The sequence below is a fragment of the Chaetodon auriga genome, chromosome 7, assembly GCF_051107435.1.
Source record: "Chaetodon auriga isolate fChaAug3 chromosome 7, fChaAug3.hap1, whole genome shotgun sequence".
In the NCBI taxonomy this organism is placed as follows: Eukaryota; Metazoa; Chordata; class Actinopteri; order Chaetodontiformes; family Chaetodontidae; genus Chaetodon; species Chaetodon auriga.
This window is the reverse complement of record NC_135080.1, coordinates 8698003-8710334: the sequence shown is the minus strand read 5'-3', so window position 1 is coordinate 8710334 and position 12332 is coordinate 8698003. Positions and strand designations below refer to the sequence as shown.

Sequence of the window (12332 nt, the reverse complement as noted above, 5' to 3'; positions counted from 1 at the left end):
TAAGACCATAGGCAGACCTGTGTAAAGGAAGAAAGACCCAAGTTGAGTGAATGAGTGAGGCAGAGCGATATAGATAACTCCCATATCCCTCTCCTTGGGGATCCATTACTATCTTCCCTTGGCTGTGAGGGAAAGACACACTGCATCAAGTCATAAGGTAAGCTTTTAGAGCAAGACCAAATGTCTGTAGCAGTGTGTTACAGTTAGAAAAATGAATAATTCAAAACGCCGCTGCCTTTACTTCGGTTCTGAGGAACAGATGGTCTCTCCCTCACCCTCAGAAAAAAAAAAGAAGAAAATGAAATGGTCACTGTGCCACTGATTATTGTGCTGCTCTGTCTGGGGCATTATTTTCAGCTCATAATCTAGACTGCATGAAAATCCTCCATTATTATTGGAGAGGAGCAGTCAAGACTAACCTAATGACACACATGTTGTTGCACATGCTTCATTACATTATACTTAAATCTGAGGCATCAGGATAAACCCTCACTTTTCAGCTGTAAGCAGATTTATGTCTTTTCATGAAATGATTTGATCCATGCAGGCCAGGAGTGGCCATCATGGCATAAACCTGAAGTAAACATGTAAAGAGCGATCTGAGCGCTCTCAGCTAACACCCCGGGGTCACAAACCAGGACAGCTCAAAACACTAATGCAGGATGTAGATGAATACTAATCGAGGCATTAAAATGTGCCATAGCACCTCCAGTCAGTGCCGGCAAAAAACACACATTTTGTTTACAAGAGGAGAACAAGTGTAAATCATTTCATGCTGGGCCTGTGAACTAATCCTTTAAGATAGCGTAACGGACTTTCCTTTAGATTATATTCACATCTGCATGGTATCCGTGAACAGCACATATTGACACATCTGCCCGCGTTTGTCAACAGAAAACGTATTTTGATTTCGAAGAAGAATCTCTGCAGCCCAGTCATGTCCTGCTGCTGAACCCTGTTTTTAAAGCACGCAAAGGACTCACTGGCAGTCTCAAATCCCGAGTCATGTAATACAGTTACATCACTCTGAACTCTTCCTCTCCTATCATAACTGGATTTTACCACAAAAACAAACACTGCGAGACAGCTGACCTCTTAAAAGATTACTAGAGCAATTTAATGTGGCATTACCATGAAGTCTGTATATTTGGGGGGGAGAAGATCCACACAGTTGGAAATATCTGGTACTGAAGTCGAGGAAATGAAGCTGAACTGATTCTGGTTTTGGATCCAAAACCTAATTATGCAGCCGAGGTAACTCTGATGACATCACTATGACGCTGTCCGGGTTATTTCCTCAGACTTTGAGAAGTTAAAACTAGAAAGATGAAATTATCGCTCAAAAAAACAAAATCTTAAGCAGGTTTGGTAGAAGACAGCACCTCAGCTCCAGACTGTTTCTCTGACTTTATAAAGATGGTGCACGTCTTCAAAAATGTAGTCAAATTAAATATTTGGCTTTATGAACTGACCCTCAGGTCAGAGCACATAATGTCACAAAGTAAATTAACCTTGGTGTCAGAGTCCTGAATTGCTTCAGACTTTGTAACTTGCTGAACACATTGCTGGACTCTGCTGAGGCTGTTTATCAAAATTCATGTTTTTTTGGCTGCTTGGAAACAGCAAAACAAGATGTTAACACATCATTGAGATGCTTTCACCGTAAATAAATAAATAAATAAATAGTGGTCTATTTATCCATCCAGCAGTTGCAGAGCAGCATTAGTATTTATGTAGGGTCATTTTTTGTCTACCTGATGAGAGTAAGTGCTCTCTTCATGCTCTGTTTTTGGTCTCTACCATCCCCTAAGGGAAATATCTGGCTCTTTTGCTGCTAAATGTGCCACTATGTTCACCAGCTAGTAGCTAACTGTGTCTTCCTGCCACTTGGTGCTACGCAGATAGTGTACAGTGAGTTTTAAGAGCGATGGAAACGAGTCAAAGCAGGACAGTTGAGAGCCACAAAAAACTTTGAGCTGCAGAGTCCTGTGGTAACTCTATGGATTCATACGAGGGACCCCTTTCACATTACACATCCATCGTTAACATGAAAAAATGATCAGCGCAGCTTTAATGTTTGCGTTAAGTAATGCAAGAGGAACATTCATCCTCTTGAGGGACTTTTACGAGCTCATATTGTTAATAATGTATGTGATTGTTTTATAATTAGTGGGGCTGTGTGTGAGTGATGATTTGTGTGAATACATTTTCTTGTTGTGATCTTGTATGTATGTTATTTGGATTTTTAATTTCCTGAATACAACCCAGATTCCAAAAAAGCTTGGATGCTGTGTAAAATATAAATATAACATATATATAATAATATATTTAATGTTTTACCTCATCAAATTCATTGATTTTTGTAAATGTATGCTTATTCTGAATTTGACAGGAGCAACTGAAGATTGGGAAAGATGTGAAACGCTCAGGTAAACAGGTTCGTTGGTAACAGGTGATAGTATCCTGATTGGGTATGAAAGAGGCATCCTGGAAAGGCTCAGTCAGCAGGGATGGAGCGAGGTTCAGGAACACTGGGTCCCAACTTTTTAGGAATCGGGTCATAAATAGAGTTTAACCAATGTATAAAATCTTTTGTAGATTAAGATGTTTTATTATTGTTTATCACGGTATAATCCTTGATACCCTCAAACGTCTCCCTCTTAAAAGCTCCCTCTCAAAGGAAAATGGAGAAAGAACTTTTTTGTGACAAATTACAGTATTTACAAACTGAATGGTTTGCTCATCCTTCCAACCACCCAATAAAACCATCAGTGTGCCATTAACAACACCGCTAACCATTAACGGTGGGTAGTCCTTATATTTTATACATTTATAGCAGCTGTCCTTGTGGCACTGTGTTTGTAATGTTGCCTTTCCGGTGTTTGTGAGATGCAGCTGTCCTTGTACTCGGTGTGTCAGCACATATTGTGAAGTCTTGGTGAGCTTTCAGTTGGTTTGAATACTACGAATGTCACTGTGGCAAACTCTTGTGCATTCGTTTTATTAGACGAGTGCCTACTCGAATGAAACTATCAACGAGAATTTCAAGGCCCACAGCTGCGCAGACAGAGTCCAGCTGAGAATTAAAACTGTATCAGAAACACAGGTGTAAAGATTATTAATGAGGGTTAATGAGTTCTTAGTACACCTACAACTATCATGCAACAGAATCAATGCAACGCCATCCTGATGCATCACAGAGAAAATAGTCAATTGTCATTGTCAAACAGAGAAGAGCAAACAGCTGCCAAAGTGTCAAGCAACACCCGACTCCTGAGACAAGTGTGCAATCAGCGAAAAGTCTACGCCACCTTGAGCACGACAGCAACACATTTTCTTTGTGAGAGAGAATATTTTCACAGTAATGTCGGCTTCATGACAGGAAGATTGTGGTGCAGTGGTTGAAAGCACCTTTCAGCAACAAGAGAAACTCTGTCAGCCCCACCTGTGACACGCAAAATAAAAAACATCACGGGCGGTAATGGGGACTTTTGTGGGGGTGTGTTTTTTGTCGGATCATAAACACGGCCCAGTTGCGCCCGCAGTAGGTCCTCAGAGATATCTTAGTCACATATGGGAGTTTAAGAGTGTGACTTGATTTGTGTGAGAAATGCTAATCTGGGGCATTCTGGTGTGAAATCACCCTCAAATTTACAAGGGATGAACAAGTGGGGAAGGACATGGCTACTCGTGTAGGTTACATAAACACAGGAGACGATGTTTCACAAACTGCTGCTTCACTTCATTTAAGCTGTCGTTACAATTCCCATAATTCACACCTTTGATCAATAAGGAGACCATTTTCAATTCACTGTTCATTCAGCTTCATGAAAGTCTTATTTCAGAGGCTTCTGAATAAGAGATTGTATTTATGTCTGGCTCCTTCAAGTGGTTTCTCAGCAGCAAATTAAACACAAGAGCAGTTTTTCCTGATGAAAAAACACAGCTGGATGAGTTTAAAAGAAAAACAACGGGAGATATAAGCTGAACAACCCGAGCACTGCACCGTTCAACGGCTAAACATCCAGCTCGACACATGTATTGACCCAAGAGGCTCGTATTGAATGTTACATACATTATCAAATCCGAGGTGATTAAGAAACCGATCATCTTCGTGTCAAAGCCTTGGCCGTGCCACAGCCTACGACTCAATGCGACTGTTTTAAACATGCGTTAACTTCTACGAACCTGACAGACCTTCACTGTGAGCGGCAAAAGGGAGCCAAGATCCATGAGAGTGAATGGCAGCCAACCTTGAGCTGTCATCCAATGTGGAGGGGCTTTGTGAATGAGTGTGCCGGCCTCATGCAAGGTTATCACTCTCTAGTAGGCTGCACTCTCAAGGCTATCCTGTGTACAAATGAATGTGTCAGGGCGAGAGGCAGGGGTGCTTTTCATGGAGATACACAGTAAATTTAACAGCTCTACTCATCTGATACGTGTTGACATTGAGGCTGATACTCTCTCTGTAATAGGTTCCAGTGTTTATGGGTCCTGCCATTACCATTCCTACAATACATCGATATCCTCCCTTGATAACCTGCTGGTCTAATGAGGTCTTTTAAGGTCTTTTTAAGGTCTATTGCTGACATTTTTTTTTTCACAACTTCTTTTCTTGCCTTTTGGTCTTTTTTTCCACTGTAGTTTATATTGTATAGACTGGTTTGTAGTCCTGTAGTTTAAGTTTTCTCAGTTTAAGAAAATGATTTTATGCATTTGACTTTTATCCAATGCTTTCAAAGCATACTTAGAGTCTTTCTGCTGGTTGCAATGTGGTCCTACCCTTCTGTGCCCAGATGGTGAGACAGTAATTCATGTGTGAGAGAATCATGGCGCTGATGTACAAATTTGAAGCCTCGGTAGTTAAATTAGTGTCCCAAATTGAACTTTTTAACTTGTGTTTTAACTCACATGAGTGACTCTATTATTATGCCTATATATTTAAACTTATGCTACTTACAGACTTGAAAAAGTTTTGCTGACACTGAGGCTTGAACATGAATTTGCTAAGCAACTTGAGATACTGAAGACTAAAGGTAGCAGTTCTCATGCGCCTTGCCTTTTCTGTTTAGCACGTCGATATACGACTGCATCATCAGCGTACATCTGACAAGCTACAGCAGGTGGACCGACTTCGGGCAGGTCATTCAGTTCGAGTCCAATAATCACTCTTGTTTTGGTCTCCACCAACTATGTTTGCTTTATGGTAGAGAGCAGATAGTGTGAAGGGGGGCTTCAGAGCTTTTTTTGCTGAAAACAGCAGCCTGCTACAGCCAAAAACTGTTTTTTTAAGAGGTGAGAATGATTCAAAACAGTTAAGCTGTGGCCGGACAGATAAACAATGAGCTGAAACTCAGTATAAAGGTTGGTAAAGCTGAGGGGAGCTGCAGGTTCAGGTGATAATTCTCTGTGGGTTTATCAATACAAGTGACCTCTCTCACATTGTTTTCATATTGTCATATGATTCAGTAGTTTTCAGATAATATAATTATAGCTGCTTCAACTGTTGTGCATAATGGCATCCTCTGATTTGGTAGCTTTTTTCTGGGTGAGAGCCTAAAGCCTATATACTGTATGCATGATGCTGTTTATCTATGTGAACTGTACATGATGAAGGCTGAGTCTTTCTTCATATAGTGAGTTCAAGTGATGAACAATGTGAAGATTCTGCGTTCTGATCTGAGCGGTATTAATAGAATTAGAGCTACAAACTTGACTCATTATGATCTAATCGTGTGTTTATGGCTGATTAGATGTAGTAATTGTCATGGCTGCATCTGATCTGTGAGAATTTCTTCGTTTATTCACAAAGCAAATGAGAAAATCCAGAAAAAGCAAGCAACCACAGTCAAATGAAAGCCCATTAGTGCCGCATGCAGCTCTGATAGACAAGCTATCACATTGGTCCTAATTGCAAACTCAGACACACGCCCACATGTTTGCTCACGGCGTCTCCTGCGTTTATGCCTCATCGAACACTTGGAGTTATCAGGGTAAGAGCTGAGGGGGTGATCACGTCTCGAAAACCCTGTTGATTCAGGCTATATTTGGCGTTTCGTGGCTCCTAGCTGTGGCAATGCATAACGAGGGGCGCTTTCATTAATTAGTATTTTAAATATTAACCTTGCATCCTCCCCAGGGGTAGAAGTGTACTGCTGTCACGCTAATGTGTGAAAACAACAAAGCCTCAGAGGGAACGTCTCTGTTTTGCTTCAAATCTTGGTGCCTTTTAGCAACAGCCAGGCTAGGAGTGAAACACATACCAGAACCTGGACCTGTCTCAGCTCACAGCTTGATGTCTGCTGAAAAACACAACTATCTACCTGATAGGCAGACTGCTCAGTGACTAACTTACATGCAAGTTAAAGTGAGACGAGAGCAGAAGGCTGGCAGCTTGTCTGTGGGGCCGGTGGCTGTCTGCTGAGATTTACTTGTGTCTTTTTCAATTTCAATTCATTTACATACTTAAAAAGGCCAAAAACATTCAAGGAGTTCTTGTGACTTTGCCAAGTAATCTCTGTGGGAGCGCGATAACGTTCAACAGCAAACCCGAATTCAAAGCAGAGACGTCAGGTTTGAATTTCTTCTGGCAACAGTCTGGGCTTTTTGAGCCTTTGTTTGGCAACTGTCCTCCTCACCCGTAATCTCATCTCTAAATGATGTCATCACCGACTGTACCAGAAGTGGGACATCATCGACATCCGGCCAACATGACTCAAGCCTGTGGCACGTAGTGGGTCTGTCATCCACGGCCATTTCATCAGGAGGGACTGTGAGAGGCTTTAGTCAGCCGTCAGCCATATTTGTCACTAAGTAATGAGCAGGAAGACAGAGTGGACACAAATCACCAGCTAAGGGTTGTTTAGCATCGATTAGTTCCACAGCAAACACGCCAACAGCTGAGTCTGAATGCAGCTCAAGATAACTGAGATTTCAATGAAGGGTATTAAGGTCTACACTGATGCCGTCTTAATTGAGATTTGGCTTGCATGTGTGTGTGTGTGTGTGTGTGTGTGTGTTAAAGAGCTGCTGTGTGAAATTGAGTGCAATTTGTGAAGAACGCTGTTGTTTTCGCTTTCAATCACACAGAAGAGCAAGCGAAGCTAAGACCAGCACAGAAGACAAACAAAACATATCTCAATGGAAGTCACACACTTCTTATTTTCTTTACATGAAAACCACAGAATAAATTCTACCAGTGGGGTATTTGTCTCAACACAGCTCCCGCAGAGCTCGAGAGTTTGAATCCTCTTCTATCAAGTATTTTTATGAAAATACACATCACCCTGCGGGAGCGTACCATACGACAGAGGTGGGAATGAGAGGAAATACCCACTCCAGATTAATGGATGTAGGCAGATGGTGTGGGTGTTGAAAAGTGCCTTTAATGCTGAGAGGTGGCTCCAGTTTATAATAATGAGGCGTCGCAGGGGCCACAGAGCTCAGGATTTATACGTCACATTATAGTATATCATTGAGGAAGATGTAAATAGAGCTGGACTGATATATTGGGTTGATTTATCAACTGATGTTAATTTGTTTTAGATATATTGGTGTGAATATATATTTCAGCCAATATGTGACATTACAGTCCTGAAATAAAGTTATGTTGAAGGTGACTTCAAAGCAGGTGGTGAACATAGTGGAGCATTTAGCTGCTAAAGAGCCAAACTGTTGGTGGAGACCAAAAACAGAGGTAAAAGGAGGGCGAATGCTGGACTTACATAATATGTCAGTGTTGTGTTTAACAGCTTATTCTGACTGGCAAGTGGCCAAAAAATCAGCTATTGCAGTTTATTGCAAAGTTTTCTTCTCGAGTAAATCAAAAGTTATGCTTAAAATCAGTGTTTCTCACCTCAGTGCATTGTGTGTGTTCTTGAGGCTGCTTTTTACAACAAGTATTAAACCCTGGATTGTGTTTACTTGCTAGAAACCTTCTTCTGCCGCTTTGTTAACTCTCAATTAGCGGTACAGCATGAATGAAACCGCCAGCAGGATGTAAATTACACCACCATGAACTCGTGAAAAAGGGGACTCGCTGGTGAAAACGTTGCTCTACAGCGCTACTAGACATCAAAACTAAACAGGGCACCTTTAAAGGAACGATGTGTAAGAACTGCCCACCTGTTGAAGGTCAGTCCAAACAAACAGGGGGCAACATATCACCACAGTAGCTGCTAAATGCTGTTCACTTTACTATTTGCTGTGGCTAACATTGGCTCTATATGCAGTTTGTAAGCTCAGTTAGCCATGCAACGATTAGCTTATCAAGCCTTTTAGCTGACTGGCGGAGCTCTCTGTCGGGTCCATATCTCACATACTGGACAAATGTACCATATTTTCAACATTGAATCTTAATTAAAACACCTCTCAAATATCAATATAAGTATTGACCTAAAAACACAGTATGAGTCAGGCTCTAATATGACTGTATTTTTGGATTTTTAATCTGTTCAAAGGGGAAACCTGAAACACACCATTCAGACATTTAATACATCAACAACAACATATTAGATTTTTCTGTGAATGAAAAACAAAACATCTGCACTTTCACAAATTGTTTTTCTGAGAACCTGCCTTTATTTAGGGTTTGGATTAAGGCTCAGAAATTTAAGCTGTCATAAGAGCAATGGTTAAAATCTCTAATCGCTTCCACAAAGGTAATCGAAATTATATTATGTTAAAAGCATTGTTTTTAATAATATGCTGGGTTCCCCAAACCACTTTTGGTGGGAGATGGGGGCTGGTCAGGCTATGACACTGTCAGCAGAGCTAAAAGTGAGAGTTAAATGGTTTCACTTTGGCTCCAGGGCAGCCATTGACCTGTCCTGCTGCCTGATGGCCTCTCTGTGCGACCACCTCGGCGCTCGGGGGGGGCGCCGAGAAAGCGCATCTTGTTGGCATTCACCGGTGGTATCTAAATATTGTAATTCAACGCGTGTGTGACATTTTGCCTTTACAATCCGTTTTGTTGGGAGGATGCGCTCAGTTCCCACAGCTGCCTGGGAAAACGTGTTTGAAATGCAGCTTAACACAACATTTACATCCATCTGGAGGGACAGGAAACACGATAAGACGAGTGAAATACGCTGAGGTGGTCACGCCATGGTGTGTGTGTGTGTGTGTGTGTGTGTGTGTGTGTGTGTGTGTGTGTGTGAGGGAGAAAGCCAGAGAACGCGCAAGGAGAAGCACCTTTAAAAGACACTTCTGCTTATGTATTCACACACATTACCTGATGTGATGGTGATGAATGAGACAGTCACAAGTAGTAAATTTCCAAAGTTCATCTCCACTCTCTCCCGGTGTCAGATTCTCTGGAGTCTCTGCAGCCTCTTGGCAGTCCACTCAAATGATCAGATCAATCAAACCTCCACTCATAAAATCGCACAAATTTGGCTAAAACGGGGTAAATTGCTCAGCTGCGATGTTTCAAGCGAGTAAAATCATCCCCCAAAAACTTTGATGGCACTCCCAGAAAGCCATGACAGCAGCAGGGTGAAGATGAGCAGCAGCAGCAGCAGCAGCAGCAGCACCGCCCCGGAGAAACCTAATAACAAAACTCAGCAGCAGCACTTCTTCATCCCCGCATGGTCACACACACTCACACACACACACGCGCGCGCGCACACTTCGTTCTAAGATGCCCTGCCGCTGCTACTGCTGCTGCTGCTGAACAAAAAAAAGCAGGTTTAACTATGTTTAGCCGGGTCATGAATAAAAAAAAAATCCTCTGTCTCTGCTCTGATCCGGGCAGTCGCAGGTTTGCGGCGTCAGTTTGAACGAGAATGAAGCGCTGCACATGCCGAGCGGAGCTGCACACTCCCTGCTGCCCGCACCAAATCCTCAGCAACCTCCAGGAGTCAGTGTTTTAAAGGGACAGACACGGCGTCAGCCTGCCCTGTGCGCGTGTGCGTGTGTGTGTGTGTGTGTGTGTGTGTGTGGCCATACGAAGACTAAAAAAGTCCCCACCAGACAGAGGAATGAAATAAAACTTATATCAGAGTTGTGTCTGCGTTAGGGCAGTTTTTAAAGTCATAGGCGTTAAAATGAGCCTTGAACTTTGGAGTTAATTGCTATTTTTTAGGTCTTTAATAAAATGTATGATGAGGTTTAAGGCTGAGAAGTTGGATCTGACTGTAAAATCTTTAGTTTGAGTAAATCTGAGGTTAAAAAAACAACACAACATTAAAAAGTTCTTAATACAAGCCCGTAAAAGCTGGGCTGGGTCTTTTGTTTCACTCAGTGCAGATGTTAAAAAATGAGCCTTGGCTTTAGGGTCAGGGTATTGGTTTCCAACTTGGGGCTCCCAGCACACATCTGAGGGGTCACAAGATGATTTGATTAAAATATATTTAGATATACACAATTATTTTGTGCTGACTTTTCATTGGTTTTGAGTTAAACTTCAGTAAAATGTTTGGATTTTAGCTTTTCAGGTGGAAAAAAAATCCCAGTTTTGCTGAAATTCTTACTGTACAGCTACTAAACTGTGATCAGGGGACCCGAGCCCAGATTGCTTCCTGTTAAGTGGCCATGTACCAAGAGGGTGGGACACCTCTAACCGGGATAGATATTCAATTTTGGGTTTGAGTTTATATTTAAAAAATCAGGTTAAATTTAAGGTTGTGGATATATTGAACTTCACGTTTTAGGGTTGCAAGTCTGAAATCCTTCATTTCAGCATAAGAAGAAGACTGGAAATGATTCAAGCTAATCAAATGAGGGAATGCTGCATGTATAAGTAAGATCATGCTAAATGGACTGCACTTACAGAGGGCTGTTTGATCTGAAGCACTTACACTAATGGCAGCTAGCTTCCATACAAAATGCAGCATGTATTTATTAATCTGTGAAGGTACACTTGTAAGTTTGAGATTTCTCATTTTATAAGTCAAAGGGTAGAGCATAAATATTGTCAGTGAACAGTACAATCTTCTTATTATTCTCTATGCAGTGTTTTTTTTTGTGTCCTTTTCCTTCATAAGCCGTCCATTTATACCTTAAACTTTAGACTCCAGTGAATTCCTTCCTTTTCCTAAGACTCGATGTTGGACATTCATGCAAAATAAGCAAGAAATTACAGGACAAAGGGTTGTATTATAAAGTTTTTCTTGAGTTTTTTTACTTCTCAGACTCAAGCGTCCAATGATAGATGACGTATGTTGTACAGCTTTTTCAAGAGGCAAGGCACAGCGTGTGATTTGATGCTGTATAAATAGACTTGACTTGACACTTTAAAGTGCTGACGGCTTTCAATTGTTTTTTAACAACCTTGACACCTCAACACAACCACCATCACTTCCTCACTTTCATCATCACTGTCATCATCGTCACTGATGATGATGATGATGGAGAGCGTTGACTGTGCGAGCTAACCGTCGCCCTCACCACCACACATCGCTGCAGTCCTGCATCCACTCTCTCATTTATCCAGCAGCTGCTGTTTCGCACCCGCTCCTCCACAGTCTGGCCCGGCTGGAGCCTCTGGTGTCCGGCTTGGAGTTGTGAAGACACACAGCTCCCCTGGGGGGTAGGAGCTCTGTTTCCCTCACTCCCCCTCCTCCAACGCAGACCAAACGGGTTCCTCTGTGCCGTTGCTTCTCCTTCCTCCACCTCATTGTCTCCGTGTCAGGCCGTGAGAGCACAACATGATGGAGAGTGACTTTTGGACGGTCAGACGCCTGCTCTCCTTTGTCCCTCTTGAATGGGACTGGAAATTGGGCAACAGAAGAGGAGTCCAGATGTCTGTTGTAAGGCGTGACACAAAGAGGGGCCCACAATGGCTTAAATCTCAGCTTCAGTGGAAGTGTGTAGCTTATTAAGGACCACAAAAGCAAAAATAGAGGCATCTCGACTGGAGAGTAGCTGAAGTCTCGGAGGTGTCAGATGAGAATTGCGGCCTCACTTTCAGCTAAAAACCCCAGAGAAGTCCTCAGTAGATGTTCAGGTATCACTTCATGGGGCTCTGCTTGTCTGCTCTGATGAAGGAAGAGTCAGACCTGGACGGCATGCTTTTCAATAAAGGCAACTTAACACAGATGTTTTTCTCATGGCTCCTTTTGTTTTAACTGTTTCTTTCCTGTTCGTAGACTAGATTTTGTAGTGTGAGAGCGTGCAAACTTAACTCATTCCTAAGAATCAGTCTGCTGTCTCAGCTCTACGCCGTGCATCGCAAATGAACTTGGTGTCATTAAATAATCAATAAAATCTTCAAGTTTGCAGCAGTTGGCCAGGAAACGTGCCCCCACTTGCAAGCCCAGCAGGTTTGTAGCCTTTGAATCAAAGGAGCAGATGTTGTCATTCAATCAGAGTCTTGTATTGTGGCTATTTAG

At 42.2% G+C, this 12332-nt stretch overlaps 1 protein-coding gene across 3 annotated transcripts in view; it reads right to left on the bottom strand.

Moving 5' to 3' along the window:
* The window catches only part of LOC143323172 (roundabout homolog 2), a 49354-nt gene extending 39749 nt beyond the window's left edge, over positions 1–9605 (bottom strand). For all 3 annotated transcript variants that reach the window (XM_076734858.1, XM_076734860.1, XM_076734859.1), the window contains exon 1: positions 9233–9605. In XM_076734858.1, coding sequence (XP_076590973.1) covers positions 9233–9287 — 55 coding nt within the window. In that variant the 5' untranslated portion in view covers positions 9288–9605. The remainder of the gene's footprint in view (positions 1–9232) is intronic.
* Between the last annotated feature and the right edge of the window lie 2727 nt (positions 9606–12332).